The 18,935-nt window shown below is 39.5% G+C and overlaps 1 protein-coding gene across 9 annotated transcripts in view; it reads left to right on the top strand.

The window, feature by feature from the left end:
- Positions 1 to 18,470, top strand: part of NRXN3 (neurexin 3) — a 1,693,693-nt gene extending 1,675,223 nt beyond the window's left edge. For 6 of the 9 annotated variants that reach the window (XM_062181847.1, XM_062181846.1, XM_062181848.1 and 3 more), the window contains one exon: positions 17,766 to 18,470. In XM_062181847.1, the coding sequence (XP_062037831.1) occupies positions 17,766 to 18,067 (302 nt within the window). In that variant the 3' untranslated portion in view covers positions 18,068 to 18,470. Of the gene's footprint in view, positions 1 to 17,141 lie in introns of all 9 variants that reach the window. The other 3 variants (XM_062181845.1, XM_062181844.1, XM_062181849.1) reach the window with 2 other exon arrangements.
- Positions 18,471 to 18,935: the final 465 nt, after the last annotated feature.

Genomic DNA, 18,935 nt, shown 5'->3' with positions numbered 1-18,935 from the left:
TGCTTGTTAGGAGAATGTATAACCTGTCAGGGGGTGGGGGGAGGGGGGGACCCAGCAGCATCCAGTTTCACTCATCTTCCTGGTTTTTGTGGAAATGTATTGAAGAGATGTCCCATCTCTTTCCCCTGCGTGGGTTTTTCCTTTGGGCCACCACTAGTCAATGGCATTGCTTTACACAGTAATTCTTTTTATAATTAAAAGTTCTGTGATGTCATTTGCTGTAAAAATAACTGGGAGAATTTTTCTCTGGAACCTTCCACATAGTTTAGTCCTTACTTTTGATTTCTTTCCTCTAAACCAAAGAAATAAGTCCTCAGGATGGTGGGTTAATCAAAAGCCTTCAGTTATAAAGGCAGATTAAAACCAAAATGTGTAGACATTTTCCAACATTTTAGTTCTGTATGCAGTATCTTTTTCTCTTGATTTGAATCTAAAATGCAGTCCCACTGGAAAAATGCCTTTTAATTTTTCCAACAATTATTTAGTTGTAATATGCTGTACCTAAGAAAAAAATCAGCCTAGCAAACTATTTTTAAAAATTTTTTTTAACTTGAAAGGCAGAGTTCCAGAGAGAAAGAGAATCTTCCATTTACTAGTTCACTCCCTAAATGGCCGCAATGGCTGGGTCTGGGCCAGGTGGAAGCCAAGAGTCAGGAGCTCCTTTCTGGTCTTGCACTTGAGTGCAAGGGCCCAAGCACTTGGGCCATTTTCCGTTGCTTTCCCACAGGCACTAGCAGGGAGCTGGGCCAGAAATGGAGCAGCCGGGACTGGAAACAGCACTCATGGGGCATGCAGGAGTTGCAGGAAGAAGCTTAAGCTGCTATGCCACGATGCCCCCAACCCCCCACCTCAAGTAAACTATTTACATGAACACTAACAATTGTACTAAAATATTTTATTTAAAAACTTATTTTTTAGGTTATCTAAGAGTGACTTAAGCAATCCAAATCCTAAGTCACATGATTTTGCAAGGCCAATACATAATACTTTGTTTCAGCTTTCAATATATTCATCTATTTGGAAAAAAATAACCTTCTGGCTAATAGCAATTGGGAGAAACGTTACTGTGGAATAGTACCAGGAAAGAGGAATGAGCATTCTAATAGGGAATGACTGCAAGTGACCACATTAACCATATGCATAAAGATACAGATTGCAAGTGGGCTTCAGGCTCTCAGCATGCTGACTTTCTTAATGTGATACAACTGCTAAAAATTAAACCATCAATGTTTCCCAAATTCTTTGAGTAGACATCTCATAGGGTCAGCATGTGTGTTAGGCAATCTTAACAATCGAATAACATGTCTGTCTAAAACAGCACATACAAAATGTCAGCATCTGTTTAACCTAATACTGAAGACCTCATTGAGGAAATAGGACTTTCAGCTGGGCTGGGGGAAGACTAACAATGACCTGATAGTGTCTGGCCTTTCTGTCTTCAAAGCTACCTGCAACTCTTTCCCTTTCCCTTAACAAATCTGGAGCCATGCTGCTGTGTTATCCAAGCACCATGCCACTCTGATTGTAGACAGGATTGGTTTAGTGGTTTCTGTGGACTTAGTAGGAAGCTACTTCTAGTGTGTTCTGACTACTGTGCTAGCATCACTGCCTGTACAAAAGTAGTCATTTTTTTCTTAATGCCTTAGAATTACTATTGGGTTTACCAGTTTGGGATTATCAAAAGATGAAAAACAAAACAAGTCAATTTAAAGATGTTTTGGCTATTTCTGTGATTCTAGAATTGGGTTACAGAATGAGTGTTCCAATGTGCTGAGCGGTAGAGGGTACAAAAAGTGGAAGGATCCTTTCAATGCTGTGTTTTTTATAGACTCAGTTAAACTGTGCCCATTTTGATTGATTGCCATGAATCTCTCTCTTTTTTTTTTTTTTTAAGGAGAAGTAGCCTGTTGTAAAGTTGAATTTGATTATGTCACTTAGCACAAATGATTCCATTCTGGTTTCCGATCTGCTAAGGCAACAGCCAACAGAAAAGAACTCCATATGGGTAGCTAGGCCTATGGACTTAAACCATCATTTACTGGCCTCCCAGCACTAGTTGTGAGCTAGATTGGAAGAACAGCTGGGACATAAACTGCCACTCCCATATGGGATGTCTCTGAAATGGTAGCTCAAGCCGCTGCATCGCAACACCTGCTCCTCTTTTTTTGCCAACAATAAGCTTAATTCCATTCCCTTAATTCTATTGTTAGAGATAACCCTCATATACAACTAGGTACAGTCTTAGCTACTTACCTTCTTAGTTATATAATTTCAGGCATGATGCTTTTTCAAGTCCAAGTTTAGCAATGCAGTTGTAATAATTCAATGAAATAAAATCTATGAAGGACTTAACACGACATCTTGCGGAGAGCAAGTTCTTCATACTCTTAAGAACATTTCTTTTCAGAAGTAGTCTTCTGGTTACTTAGTGTTTTAACTATGTAATTATAATTTATGCCTAATTATATGTTTCCTCTTTCTTCCTATTTACAAGGAAATTGCTTCTACCCCTTGATCTTGTACATTTGCTCCTAAGTTCCTATTCTAACTAATCTAGAGGCCCACATTTATTGAGCTTTTGAAATTACTAGAAATTTTCCCAGCTCACAGTAGTTCAGTTTAGCTTATGTTATGCATCTTGCCCACCTAGACATTCTGCAGTCCACTCTTGTCTTGAGGCTCAGGTTACATGAAATCAAAGCTGTATAGTCATAATACATTATCCCAATGTCAAGTGTTTGAGTTTGAGTCTGGGGTAAGCTTTTCCATTGTCTTTGCCCAGCACTATTTTTCTATAATTAACTAATTAACTCTAAATATACCTTTGGTAGTATTGGTTTTATGAGCACTGTACATTCCTTGCAATGAATACAGATTTTGGAGTAAGAGAGAATGTTGCTGAAATTTGTAGAGGTTTATTATAGCATGGGATCAAACTCCTGTATTTCCTATGGGTAACTTAGAGAACTTAAGGTCCACACTGAGAAGAAGGAGTAGGTTGGAAAACCCAGCTGCTACCATCCAGAGAAATCTCAACATGAATAGAACAGTCAAAATTTTGGTCCAAATGATAGAATACATGAGTTCTTATTGACAACAGATGCAAAATAAACCTTCTTGAATAACGTAGTAGTCTGTAAACATCATCAAGTGTCAGGGCACCAGTTCAGGATAAGGGTCCCACTGCTGCCCAGTTGTACTGTCTGTAGGTGCAGGGTCACAGCAGGCAAAGCTAAACAAGTACTGTTTCACAGTCCTCATCACCATTCTCCCCATTAGTAATATTTTTGGCTTCTTCTCTCCTTGCCTCAAGATAACCAACAATGCTCTATCTCATCCCCAGCAAAGGAGAGCCTGGGTTTTTAACACAAATTCTAGTTCCAGTTTATGAAAGTGAGAATGAATTAGATACTGACGCAGTTTTCAGAAGTCTTCTTTTTGAAAATGAAAGGTGGATGCAGAGATCCAGTTTGCACTGGAACGCAGAGAAATCCCATCTGGCTTACGGTAGGGTCAAAGAGAAGAAAACCAAATAGAGAAATCAGGGCTTCAATAGTTTAGTTAATTTACAAAACGTTTAGTCTATTTACAAAAACGTTTAGTCAGTGCCTTGTGTGTGCGAAGCACCATACTAGGAGCTACACAGGACCGTGTCAGAGAATCGAGGGGCCTCCCCTGCCAAGGCGTCTTCAGTTTATCAAGGGCATAATCCCTTCTCTCAGGAGCTGTTCTCGGCAATACTCCTCTGTGCTCTGAGGACAGTGGGCAACAAGAGAAAAGTTTGTCCACTCAAGGAGAGGAATGAACAAATGCATGGGAAGGAGTCAGCTGATGAACACTGCAGGGATTCCCCAGGGGATGTTCAGTTAATCAGCATGTAGCTACTTTCCTATGGAAGTCATGGCAGGCTCTTTAAGGAAGGAAATTATAGATAAGACCTAATCTCTTGAAGGGACTACCCCAGCAATGAACAAGGAAAGACTTTTTCCTGGAAGGCAAGGTACAGAATATGGCCAGAACCAGAGATACTGGGGTCAGAAGGAGACCTTGGCATTGATACTAGAGCAGTAGGCAGATTACAGGGGATTTGATCTGACTTTTAATTTATAGTATACAGAATGATGTTATGAGATATGATAGGTAGTAAGATGGTTACTATAGTAAGACAAGTGAACATATCCATTATCCCACCTAGTTTTCCATTTATTTTCCCCTGTGGCGAGAAGCCCTGATAGCTGTTCATTTAACAAACCATCTAAAAGTCCTCATGTTGAGGACTTTAGATCTTTAGGCTTATTCCTACTACATAGGTGCTATATTATGTCCTTTGACTTGAAAGTTAAATTTCTATTGATGCAAAAAATTTGAAATTCATGCATTACCTTTTCATAATGCACATTTTATAGGAAATTTTTCAAGACCCTTCCCGTGCTAAATTCACAGCTTTGAACACTATTTACATGACTCTTAGTTTGTTTTACTTTATGAAAACAGCCTCTCTGATTAAAGAAATAAGGTTCAGCAAGGATAGCTATTTACATCATAAAACACAACTCCAAAGTGTCACACACTGTTACACATGGGTACTGCAGACCAACAGCATGTTCTCCTGTGCGGTAGACTTTTTAAAGTAAAGGCATAAAGATTCAACCTGTGCATCCAGGATCTTCTAATTACCCCTGCTGAAGGAAAGCTTTCTAACACTAATACCTGATTAGCATTAAAACAAAAAGAGAAGAATAGTGGGCCGGCACCGTGGCTCAGCAGGCTAATCCTCCGCCTAGCGGCGCTGGCACACCGGGTTCTAGTCCCGGTCGGGGCACCGATCCTGTCCCGGTTGCCCCTCTTCCAGGCCAGCTCTCTGCTGTGGCCAGGGAGTGCAGTGGAGGATGGCCCAAGTGCTTGGGCTCTGCTCCCCATGGGAGACCAGGAGAAGCACCTGGCTCCTGCCATCGGAACAGCGCGGTGCGCCGGCCACAGCGCGCCTACCGCGGCGGCCATTGGAGGGTGAACCAACGGCAAAAGGAAGACGTTTCTCTCTGTCTCTCTCACTGTCCACTCTGCCTGTCAAGAATAAAAAAGAAGAAGAAGAAGAAGAAGAATAGTAATTCCTGTAATTTCTTACCAGGTTCTCCCTTTCGTGTATCTTAATTAGAATGAACACTTTCAGGAGAAAGGAACTGAAACACTGCCTTCGCTCTCTGTTCACTCGTGTCCTCGTCCTACTCCACAGTTCTAATGTCCACTGGCTATGTGTTTCTGAGGGATTTACTGAGATTTTTCCCCTTTGCCAACATTCCCTTTGGTCTCTTTTGTAGCACAGAGACAGTGCTAAGCTTGTAGAATATAGCTAGTAGCATCTTTTTACCTTTTAGTTGAATATTTTATAGTTTCCAAAGTGCTCTAACATATGACATGAATTTATGAGTTAGAGAGGACATAAGTCTTCAGTATTCTATAAATGAGAAAAGTCGGACTCCATGGGTTGAGGTGCAGGAAAAGTCTCAAATCACAGAGTTTGATATGTAGAAGGAAGAAACTGCTCCCCTCCCCACCCAGGTCTGTTTTCTCACCACAGAATGAATAAATTCTTACGGAAACATGTCCAAAAAAACCCACAAGAAGAATGCAGCGATATTGCAGTAATCAACATTTAGGAAGTTAGCATCATTAGGGATGGAGATAGGGATTGGAAAGTAGTAATAAGGACGATTTGGGTTAATATTCGGGATGGAAGATATTCTTATTTGCTTGATGCTAAAGCAGGTACTCCAAGTTGATCACACTGGAAATAGAGCTGATTTCAATTGCCTGGGACTCAGCCTCCTGTGTTGAATCTGAAATGGCTATTTGTCTTGGAAGACAAAAGTAACAAACATTAGCATAGCCTCTTAGAATCTATAAGCCCTTTCCCATTCCAAATCTCATTAGATATGCAAACCTACTCTGTGAGGTAGGTTAGTTAACCAGATTTATAATCTCCATAGGACACATGAGGAAACAAAACTCAAAGGGATTAACAGATCTGTTCAACATCTTAGCAAGCAACTGCGCTGTACAACGAATACCAGCAACTTAGGTCTTCTAACCATACAATTCTTTCCTGCTAAGAGGTTTCAGGCACAAGGTAAGTCATTGTAGCTGTGTGTGATTGTAATGCCTTAATGAAAGCTGTAGGCTAGCACTGGGGTAAAAATGTAAGCAATTCAGTATATTAATTCATTTACTCATCCATTTGTTCAATCAGCATACATTGCAATGATTACTGGATTCTAGCTCTTAGTATCCTTTCTTAAAGTTTCTTCGGGTGTAGTTAAGACAAAAAAATAAATTAAGTGCAATTGACAGGCATTTCAATTTCATTAGCAATCCATACAGGGGATAATATGGGCACAAATAAGGATGGAGACCTTAAGGTAAAATTACACATCCAAGTTAATGCTTGGGAATAAAACCACTAACTTCAAGTCCTTCCAGATTGAAAGATTCTGTTTTACCAGTGTTTAAAATCTAATAGTGCCCTTTGTAATATTTCATTCTTATTCACCTTCTGACACTTGAAAAAATCAGTGTGCATTGGGCAAACAAATCATTAATACATACACCTGGAGATTGATCATGTCCTGGGCTCTCTTTTCCATCTTGAGATTTCAGTTTTGTAATTAGGTCTGGAAACTGAGTTGGGACACAGTATCTGAACTTTTGACTTGGGTTATTTATAGTCAGCAAAGAAAATTATTATACTTTAAATTTAGAAACACATAGGTTCCTTCTCCTCTTCTCCGAACACCCATATGTCTGGGGAAGAGGCTGTGAGAAGCCGAAGTATGAGGGCTTTTCAGAATGCTCATCGACAATACATTGTCATGCAGAAATGACAAAGGGATTTCAATTCGTTTGCAGGAAAACAAACTCAGGTCTATTCTCCATAAACTTTTTGCAGTGCCCTCAGAGATACAGAGCTCACTTATCCTCACATCCCTAGAGGCTCCTTCTTTACTGCAAACCAAACTGATGCAGAACGGAACCCCTGGTTCTTGCAGAAGAACCCTTCCCTTCACCTCAGGGACACATACAATCCATCAGTGAAAATGCACTTGTACACTTGCTAAGGGGGACAGATATCTCTTGCAGAAATATTAAAAATCCTGATCAAGTGTTTGTTCTCCCAATTCCTTTCTTAGCTTCCCTGTTTGTAACTTGTCCAGTCTTTCCTCAATTGACTCTTGAGATGGTGCCCTCTCCCATCCTCTACTGAGATTTTCCCTGAGAAATCTAAAATACTGATTGTTATGCAGATTAATTCATTTGGGCCTTGCTCTTGAACCTTTCTTACACAACTGTAGACAATGTGGGCTAGCAAGCAGGACCCATTTTCGCCACAGATATTGAAATTGCAACTTGAGTGTATGTTTGGGCTTTTCAAGCTTAACCCCAAATAGTTTTCAAAATTATTTCCTGAAAACAAGTCAACCCCTGAAGATGAATTTTGAACAGTGTAATTCTACTTATTGCATTTCATGTTTTATAAAGATTGATTTTACATTCAGACAAGGCTATTATGATGTGATGGGATAAAAATGGCTATATGGAAATATGCTATTTCTTACCAAATTGTGTTTCTCTCAGTGACAGCCATAACTCCAGTGCATTCCTAATTCCCTGTATAGATATATGCTCATGAAGTTTATGAAAATTATAATTAATGCATGATGAAAATGAAGCTGTGACATGATTATGAACTATTAACATTTTGATTTTATATTTTAAGAGACCATACAAGCTGTGTATATGTAACCTAATGGAGTTACATTGTAAAAATGCACATAAATGCACTACATTCAGGCTGTGTTGGCTTTAATTGAAACTAGTGCTTCCATGAATTTTTTAAAAATACATAAGTTATTTGCAAAGTGTCAACTTCGTGATGTTCAGTTGTTTAAACCAGTGTTTTCCAGAATTCAAGTGGTGTTCTAAGAGTTTTAAAATAGGTAATTTTGAAATAAGTACTCAGAAGAAACCTTAAGAGACTCAAAATGTTAATCTCCCTAAGAACACCTCCCATTACTGGGGAGTATGTATGCCTCCAAGCATCTTACGCTAACTCTCAGAAGAGTTATGTTTCCTACTGTTTTCTGTGAAACAAAGAACAACCCTATGTGTATCATCAACACTAACTTTGTTCTACAGAAGTCACCTGATGCCTTGTGAGACCATAGGAGCATTTATAGGATGTTTCCATACAATGTAATTCAATCTTAAATTCATTAAAAAAAAAAAAAAAAAAAAAAATGGCAACAAGGGTTTCCGCCCCCACATGATTGGGATGTCTTCTGTATCCTAAAACTTTCCAGCTACCCTTTGTGAAGTTCCCAGAATAACGATTGACATTATTAAACCAGAGACTAAAAATCTTGGTATGGACTGAACCATGGGGACACATTACTGTAATTGTTTCAAAAAATAAAATAATAAAAGGGGCGTTCCAGCAGGGGCAAAATTCAGAATCATTCTCCAAATTCATGCTATTTGTCAGTCACCCAATAGAGCTTTTAGGGGTAGTTGGAATTGGCATGCAGAATTGCCTTTGTGGTTTGCCTACCTGGGTTTCCCAGTCCTTGGTTAACCATTAGTGTTCTCACAGGGATGTAATAGTCAATTTAATTCAAGCGATCTCTTCCAGTAGAGGCTGAGGCCATTTCTCAAAGTTCCTTCCCCATGTCTCTTTTCAGTATCTTCCTCTCTGTACACATACTTTTCTTTCTCAGCACAGATTCAATGAAGCATTCTGTTTCCCACAACGGTCTCTCCATGACTGACACAGAATGCCCTAATAGCCTCTTAATAATCCATACTCATTTCTGGATTATTTTATGGTTTACAGTTACTGTGCTCCTTGGAGTGTAGAGGGGGATGGCCACCATTACTTTGAAAAATATTGGCTATTCCTCCATGTATGAGGCTCCTTGTGATACCATGTTATCATTCATGATGACTTGTCACTTTGGTAAAACCCAAGAACACTCTTAATTATCATCTATCTCTGAAAAATGCACCTTCTAAGTCTGCGACATAATACGGGATACATTTCCTACAGTACAACCGGTAGACTCATAGCGATTGTAATCTCCATTTCTGCCACTTCAGACATCATTTAAATGCCCACCACACACATACAGTTTCCTAATAACTGAGATGTCCTTCCCCACTACTGGAAACGCATGAAGCAAAACACAATACCTTCCTCCCATCCCCAAAGTGATTTTTGTCCTGCTGACCTTCCCTAACCCTAGCTTGTTGTTCTGTTTTCCTAATTTCCCTAAATGCAACTTACTTTAAGCATGTGTTCAGTAGTTAACCTTTTTCGAGTTAAAAGAGCATAGACAATAACCCACTTATCAGTCTAGCCACTTTCTTCCTTTTTAAATGTTTACTTATGACGTACATCCAGACTGCACGCCCTTTTTATTTTTATGAAAGAAAAAAATTCATCATTGTTCTTGAAAAAAAATTCAAAATTTGTTTTTGACTATCACAAAAAGGGGAATCAATAAGCCAGAAAAAGTGAAGCAAAATAACGTGTCCCCAGGCGGCTCTGTCTGTGCCTTTTCAGAGTGTGCATCTGGTTGTTCATCTCTGAAAGTGTGTTAAGTTCTATTTTTCTTTAATTTTTTTTTTTACTTTTCTCCCTTGTTTGAGAATTAAGTGCTTTTTGTATTATATCTATATTTACATATATATATATATCAATGTTTCTCTTGAATTGCTAGATCTTTAGATTTATTTTTATCCAAAATTATGAGAAAAAGTTATGAATTGTTTCATGCAATTTCCCCCCACTCCCTCTTTAAATGTGGAACAACTTCGGCTGCAGAATCCACACAGCCCCATCTTTCCAGTTACAATGGTCTCATGCAGTATGGCTGGCTTGGGAAAGATGGATGATGCCATGCGGATAGTCCCACTTCCCTATAGGAATGAAGTTAGCAACCCAGCACGGGTGTGCCCAATGCAGAATCCCCATTGAACCACCTGTGAAGCTCTCTAAACTGCTCCTCCCCAACAATACCCATGATACAGATGGGGCTGTGTCGCTGCCGGTGAAGTTGTTCAACTTGAATGCCTATATCTAGTCTCCTTGTTTTTGCTTTTGATCATGATTATTGGTATTATTATTATTTGATCTATTTGGCTATTAGTAGGAAAACATTAAACTGAATGTATTATTTATAAAACTTTGAAACTGTAATGATATTTGGAGTAATTGCATGTTGAAGTTGCAGCTTAGGGTGTGTGAGATTGTCAGTGTTAGAGTTCTGTTCTTTATTTCCATAGATGGGCATGTGTAGGCTCATTTGTTTTTGTATATTGCCCATCCCTTCCTTACAGCCAGAAGCTCTAATGCAGCTAGATCACTCCGCGCCGCCCTTACATGGACATGGCGACTCACTTACACTTTTACTCCCATCATCTTCATCTCCTGTGTAGTACACTCATAGATGCCGCCCGCCCCTCTCTGCATCTTCCCTTCCCATAATCCCCCTTTCTTTAGCATTGTTAAAATTTATGTGCTGTCATCCATTCCCTTTGAAAGTCTAAAATTGTCAAAAAGACAAAATATTTAAATATATACCTGAAAATCTATACTAATGCAGAAATTCAATCAAACCCCTTTAGAAACATACTTTTTTTTAAAAAAGAAAATTATAAAAGTACACAGGTTTTATTTTTTCAATCATAACAATTGCAATTATTGTAAATTCAATTCAATGCCCTCCCAAGCCCCTCAAGTAAAACTTTCCTGAAGTGCAGATTTTTTTTCTTTTCATGTTATGTGGTGTGGATGTATGTGTTGTCACCTCCCTGTATCATCCTCTGTTGTAAATTATTCTATTTGAAAAATTAGACATTTTGCTCAAAAGTTTTTTAAGTAATGACAACAACAAAAAAAAGCAAGTTACAAGAATGTGGCAATTCTACTTGTCCAAGAGCATTCTTACACAACTTTCTTTTGTAAATTTTTCTTTCATGCCAAAAAACATGCGGGCAATTTGTTGATGTAAGTTGACTATAAATTAATACGGTAATCGTTTTAATTTTTTTTGCCTATATGGAAATGATTTCTTTCTTTGTTTTCTAACAGTGGCTCTTTTTATTTGCTTTTACTTTTCTTCCTATACCTCTATTGTGAATGCCTTGCTGCTGTTTGCTCTCGTACTGACTCCCGTTCCCAGCTTACTTTCACTTTAAAGTTGATTTTATTTCCTACTATGATTTTAAAAACTATATTGAGTATTTTTTATGTTTATTTGCTTATTTTTCACTGCTGTATCTTGTGTCGAACTGCTCCTAATAATCAATGTGAATTTACTCTTGGTAGAAAAATTGGTAGACATTGTCTTTGTACTCCAAGAAAGCCTGGCCTCTTTGCCTGAACTCTTATAAAGTCTTTAAAGTGTTGGCAGACTCCGCAGTGGGATATTAAAACTAGTTACAGCCTGTGGAAGAGGTGTAGCCCAGAAGATAATGAGTTGACTTAGGTCCAAATGTTATCAGTTCTAATTGCATCCTTATTTAATTCTTTAGAAAGTATTCAGGGACACCAGTGCTTTATTTAAATTTCCACCAGCCAAGGGGAAATAAGGTACTCTCAAGTGACTATGGTAGTATGGTTACCCAGGATTATACCATCACCACAGGATACACAATCAATTTAACTGAGAATAAACACATCAAGAATCCCAGGTGATTTGAGTGATGTTCTCAGATATTGATGCCTTCCAGTGTATAAAACTAACTTCTGGAAAAAGACACACACACACACACACAGAAAACCATACATTTTTTCTCTCTCTCTCCTTTTCACTTCCTATTAGTAGTTGCCATTTTTCTGAAGGGTTTATTCAGGTAAGCTTTATAAGGCTTCTAAGATTCTAATGAGAAGAAACATGGTGATTTCCACATCTAAGCTTTTATTTAGGAAATATTTCAGGTAGGTACTGCCACTGGGTGCAACTCTAGGATGAGATGCCTTGACCTTGTGATGCCTACCACACTTCAGGAAACCTAAGATGGGTAAGAACTACACATTTACTAAGGAAAATCATTAATATTTCAGTAACAGCTTCAGGTAATACTGATATCAAACTGGATATTTCACAATGGTATGTTTCCAAGTCAGCTGTTTCAATGAATGGTCTCTCTAGCTCATTTGATGAGAATGTGCACTGTTTGATATGTTGGGTAATATTTCAAACTAAAACTAAGAATTTCCTAAATGGAGTATTATTTTATCTAATTGTATTACAAGGTTTAATATTTACTAAAAAGGCTCCAAGTCAATGTAGCAAAGAGCTTTCTTTTATTAAAAAAAAAAATCTTAGATATTCTTTCAAATGCTCCATGTAAAATAACCTTAATTATTGACATCATATAGGATGAGGCCATTACATGAAAATGAGTCAGAAGACAGTGGTTAATAATTTAGGTGTTTGGAAGTCATAGATAGTGATAGAGACAGTATTTGAAACTGATATTTCTTAGGAGCAAAAATCACTGTGCTAAATACTTAACATGCATTATATACTTTAATATTAATGCAAGATAGTCCATTTCATTACCACTTTATGGAGGTTAAGAATTTTGAACAAAGTCATAGGGCTCTGAATCAACATAAATCTGATGCATAAATCTGATGCTAAATCTGATGAGTTTGAGTGACTTCCAAGGCAAAACTCTTTATGAAACCAAATGAAAGTCTCCACTTTGTGGCTTGTGCTTTGACAATGGATCATTCTGTCAGGGTAATGTGGCTCATCACAGCTGGCCCTAGGGTGATAAAAGGAAACCATAGCCTTTTAAAATCAAACCCATTTCCCAAATACCACTTGCTTCTGGGTGGGCAGGGTACTAGAAATGCCCAACTTAGAAATACCCATCATGTTAACATGTAAGTTAAGCCCCTATGAAATATTTGTGTCTGTCTCTATTTTTTCCACAGGTACTTGCCATGTTTGTCTGTTTTTCTGGTAGTGGAGGAAGAGCAATTTCTTGGTGATAAGCTTGGGCATATTTATGTGCTATGAATGTCTAATTCTATGGCACCACATAACTAAATGTGTACCAATGAATGCCTAATAGAGTGGGAGGCAAGAATGATTTCTCCCCTTTTTGTTTGAATTTCCAAGCACATAATGAGAATATTTCAAGTAACATATGAGGTAACAAGCCCAACAGAAGCTCAAGGAACTGGAGCATGGTGTCCTTTCCCAGTGCAGTGCTGTTCACACTCATTGTTTTGTTACTTTTGTGACTCCTCAGACCCTATTTCCAAGGAAGCAGAGGTTGAAGCCAGAGAGAAACTTCCTGCTGGTCCTCTTGTCTTTTTTAGATGACCTGCTACATTCACCATCACCCCCAACATTCTCACAGTTCAGAAGGGTCCTATTAAATTTTTAATACACTGTCTTTTTCGATGGCAGAGAGCCCCTTTTGCTAGATATCAGCCCTAGAGGCATGAATTATATATCTATAAATACACTCATAAAGCAACAAAAGCAAGGCAGCCTTCAGGGCTAAAACAGACCTTTTATATCCCTAGTGATCTCACTAGTATAAAGAAAAGCACAATGCTGTCAGAAGTGTACATATTCCTGATTTTAAAATGCTAACTTTAAGGAATGCAGATACTTCTGGGGAGGACAGAGGAAAGTAGGGTTTTGATGGAGTGCAAGCGTTGTGCCACTCTGCCTGTAATCCTTTGTAACTTCAGGTACACCGATGCCATGAATACTTTCAGTTCTTCATGGACTCCATCTTCTTTGGGCACCCCCCCCCAAAAAATTGGCAGCTCCAACAATTCTGAGGGTATTTACTTTGAATTACACAAGTATTTTAAATGGCCCCTACAAAGGAAGTATCTCCTAGTGGAGGAAATGCGTCCCTCATACGCAGTGGCACAGTATTAGCACGTATCTTAGGCACATCCTCCTGGACTTTAAATCATTTCTGAATTTCTGGCATTACCTGTGACAATGTAAATCCCATATAAAAAGTTGCTACAGGGTATTGTTTAAAGCAATGACATGCAAATGAAGGGCTGATGGCACACTGTAATTATTTTAAATGTTAAAGACAGACTTGATATTAAAATGGGTTATACATCCCAATTCACACAGCTGTCCTAGGCAGATGTTATGTTTACAATCATCCTAAAATTTCCACATAATTTCTCTCTGATTCCCATTTGTAACAATGACCCCTGCATCGCAGTGGACTTCATTTCACGCTAAGGGTGCCCTTGCATTCCTTCAGATGCCAGGAATGTGAGGTCATAACAGACCCTACAGTTTTGTTACTTAAAGGCCAGCATAAGTGGTATCCCAATTTTCCTAACAGAGGACATCAATTATCATTTGTATCACTGCCACCAGAACTACTAACAAAATGCCCACTGAAGATTAGATAAGTACTAAAATCCATAATAGCATTTACATCATTTGAGTTTTAAAATAAACTCATTTCATTTCACTTTAGAATTCACGAGCCTGCTCCAGGCTCTGTACTTCAGAGTCCTCACTCCATACCATTTTGATAAGAATGGTTTTCCTAAAAAAAAAAAAAAAAAAAATCCAAGAGAGATGCTTATATTAGGGTGTTGAATGAAAGGAGAATAGCAAAATAAAGTGGAGTCATTCAACTGCAGAGTGAGCAGTTTGTAGATTTTAAACAACAAAGCTGAAGTGATAGCTAGGATTGTAAAGAGAAAAAACAAACCAAATTTAAAAACAGGCCAATTTAAGGCTCCAGTTGGCTGCTACAGATGGTACACTAAAATTGCAAATACTTGCCACAGTGCTGGCACCATGAAGACAGTGGTCTTACTTTCACTTAAAGGGACATGGGCATCCTACCGGATAGTTTGCCTTTACATTTTATCCTAGCTCTTTTCTTCCCATCAATCAGTTATTCCTTATCAGTTAATCCAATTTCCTTACTCCAGTTGGGGTTTACTTTTGTCAATGTAATAAAGACAGATGACCTGTGGTACATGTGTCATGCCAAACCTTCATTGCAGTCTAACTGGGTATAAAAATAAATCCTGTCTCGTTCTCTGAATAGAAATCAAAAGCATTCCTGAAAAATCCCTAGTGGATCTTCAGACCAACAGCACAGGCCTTGGGCCTTCATGTCTGCTCTGATTACTCAAATACTTCCCTGTCCTCTGTATCATCCTAAATACACCGCGGGGGGCCCTCCTATCAGAAGAATAAGGGAAGAAAGTTTTCTCAGGGTTAGTATTAAGACCACTTACCCTTAGGGAACCGCACTCAAATCCCATTTATAAACACTAGCAACAGTGTGTAAATTATGCATTCAATAAGTTGCAAGGTGTATGAATTATATATGTTCAAAATGTTGAAAAAAAGGCACGCTGGCCCACGAGATCAGGTTTGAAGCTTTGGCCAACCTGCAAAGACCATTTTGCTCAGTTTCAAGCTCTGAGAACCAGGATAGAAATCCAGTATAGAGCACAGCTTCCAAAATTCTTTCATAGGCCAGAGATGACAGTACAGTGCTCTGTCATCCCTTCCCTTCCAAAGGATACAAACTGCAGACATCATCACCTTCCTCCCCAACTCGGGCTCCTTCCCAGTAACACAAAGTTAATGGCTCAACAGACAGGCAGGAAAAGTTGTATGGGTGCCAACAATGCTTCTCTAGTGTTTTCAGAGTGCAATAGCTGTGTTCTCAAGAGACACCAGGCAGCACACCTGAAACTTGGACAATTTAGATGCAGCAGTTCTAACTGAGGAATAGAGAGTTTCTAAAGATATACAGTATGGAAAACTAGTATGTGAATCGATCTCTAAAGCTAGAACCCTAGAAGTCTATATTAATTCAAACAGATGCTCAGACACTGACAATTATATCTCAGTGAAGTTATTACCAAATGGAGAACTCAGGACAGCAAAGAAAGAAGCATTCAATAACAACATTGTGGAATTGCAACATTCTGATCAATCGGGGCAGGGAAACAACATGTTATACTGCTAAACAATTGTTTGAAGATGGAATAAACTTTTCTGGATTAAATTTAATGAAAATACTTCAACTGTGGCTTTTCGAGATTCTTCATCTGCATGGAAAATGACATTGGGCAAAGACCCTTGGACATCTTAGCCTTACAGTTAAGGGAACAATATTCACAGCCAAATAACTGTGGCATCCATGATTTGCAAGGAATAGTGCTCTCATGAACTATCCTGAACTCTCTTTCCTGCCTTACTCCACATATTTACAAGGGCATTGATGAGGGTCTGGATAAGGAAACTTACTTTTGCCCCTGGAGTTAACAATCACTAGTCTTAAAGAACTCACTTTGGTAAGTGAGTATTTCTGAATCTAAAAGTAAGCATCTTGCATGTCAGGGGTAGCTACATTTGAGTCTCTTTAAAATCTACCTTCCATCTCAGTGTATGCTCCAAACAGCAAGAAAAAAAAAGTCACTGCATAAACCTTTATTATAACATGAGGCAAGTTTGCTTTTCTACAAAGTCCACTATTAAATGACAAGTCAAAATGGGTTTGTTAGAACAACTTTTTAACTAGTGGAGGTTGTCTGTCACTTAGCTTATACTAAGTGAAGACTGTATGTCCTTTATGCCCTTGATCTTTTTGTCAGTGACAAGGAGAATAGGTTGGTTGGTAAGCAGACTCCCAAGAAAGCAACATGGATGTTACAAGCACATTAATCAATTCGTAAATAGGCACATGTGAGAATGTTCCCACACACAAGTATGATAGCCAGTATGTCTAACAACCCAATTAATGAAATGTCATCATCCCATAAGCAGATCCTGGAAACAACATATTTGAATTCTATCTAAATAATTACTTGAGAGTATCTTGACAATGTAAACCCCTGATTCAAGAAGTCTGGTTTGGGTGGCAAGAGGCATCTAATGGGCTCTCAATCAGCTGGCAGTGATGAGGCTACCCCCAAAGATAATCATACGTGGGTCCCGGCTGCTGGATGATGATCCCTGAGGGGTAACCTAAGAATGCCATTCATGGAGAGGGCTTGCAAATTGTGTTGATGACTGTACTAACTCTGTTTTTCTTTTTCTTTTCAATCCCAGGAGGTGAATTAGTTATTCCTCTTCTTGTAGAAGACCCTTTAGCTACCCCTCCTATTGCTACTCGTGCACCTTCCATTACTCTCCCCCCTACCTTTCGCCCCCTCCTCACCATTATTGAGACCACCAAAGATTCCCTGTCCATGACCTCTGAGGCGGGGTTACCTTGCCTGTCGGACCAAGGCAGCGATGGTTGTGATGATGATGGCTTGGTGATATCTGGGTATGGCTCAGGGGAAACCTTTGACTCTAACCTGCCCCCTACTGATGATGAAGATTTTTACACCACCTTCTCCTTGGTAACAGATAAGAGTCTTTCCACTTCAATCTTCGAAGGTGGCTACAAAGCACATGCGCCCAAGTGGGAATCCAAGGACTTTAGACCTAACAAAGTCTCCGAAACTAGTAGGACTACTACCACATCTTTGTCCCCTGAGCTGATCCGCTTCACAGCTTCCTCCTCGTCTGGGATGGTGCCCAAATTGCCAGCTGGCAAAATGAATAACCGTGATCTCAAACCCCAGCCTGACGTAGTCTTGCTTCCGTTGCCCACTGCCTATGAGCTAGACAGCACCAAACTGAAGAACCCACTAATTACTTCCCCCATGTTCCGTAATGTGCCCACAGCAAACCCCACGGAGCCGGGAATCCGACGGGTTCCGGGGGCCTCAGAGGTGATCCGGGAGTCGAGCAGTACAACAGGGATGGTCGTCGGCATTGTGGCTGCTGCCGCCCTCTGCATCTTGATCCTCCTGTACGCCATGTACAAGTACAGGAACAGGGACGAGGGGTCCTATCAAGTGGACGAGACGCGGAACTACATCAGCAACTCGGCGCAGAGCAACGGCACGCTCATGAAAGAGAAGCAGCAGAGCGCCAAGGGCGGCCACAAGAAACAGAAAAACAAGGACAAGGAGTATTACGTGTAACCCTGACGGCACCGAGGAGAGATGCATCGACACCAGCGGTATTTCTCCCTCTAGACGCGCGTACTTCGGCCGTGACACTTCACAGATGTCAGAACTGTTCTAACTGTGAGACGGGGTATACCAGGACTTTGGTGGGGAAAACCATTTTTACCAGGACGCACTCACAGAGGTGTCTATCTCTATCAAGTGCAGCCAGGGCTGCGGTGTTGCAGCCGTGGCTGGGAGACAGTTCTTTCCGCCCTGCTGTAACATAAAGCACATACTTAGCGCTCTGGAGCAAGCCCCTGGCTCCTCCACGTTCCCGGACTGGGAGTCTTCCTTCTCACGAGGACCTTTTGCAAAAGGTACAAGACTTCATGGCTCACTTGTCCCCATAACTCCAAGTGGGCCTGTAATGTTTGTGAAGCTTGACTGTAACAATGTTTTCTTTTTCTGTTTCATTATGTAAAAATAAAAAAAAAAGCAGACAAGAAAAAAATTTTAAAAAAATAACAAAAATGAAGTAAAATAAAATTAAAAAAAAAAAAAAAACCCACACACAACCCTTATCTGGTTCTGGCCAGTGTGCGTGTAACTTTTCAAGATCTGAGGGGAAAAATGGCTTTTGGGTTTCTGTTTATTTTTTTGAGAATGACTGGACATAAAGTTAAGAAGAAGAGAAAAAAACTCAGACTAATTTGCCATATGAACTCAAAAGCTACTGTGGTGTTCACCCTACATATCAGGTCGTGGTGTCTCTATAATCCGTTGTTTGTTTCCTGTAAGATGCTTTGTTGAACACATAGGAAGATACTCTTGATTTCAAAAGCTGGTCCCCAAGGATCTAATTTCACAATTTTCCACCCAAACCCTCACCAGCTGGGTTTAG

The sequence above is a fragment of the Lepus europaeus genome, chromosome 22 (assembly GCF_033115175.1).
Source record: "Lepus europaeus isolate LE1 chromosome 22, mLepTim1.pri, whole genome shotgun sequence".
Taxonomy (NCBI): Eukaryota; Metazoa; Chordata; class Mammalia; order Lagomorpha; family Leporidae; genus Lepus; species Lepus europaeus.
The sequence above is the reverse complement of the archived record's forward strand: the minus strand, read 5'-3'. Positions and strand labels throughout refer to the sequence as shown.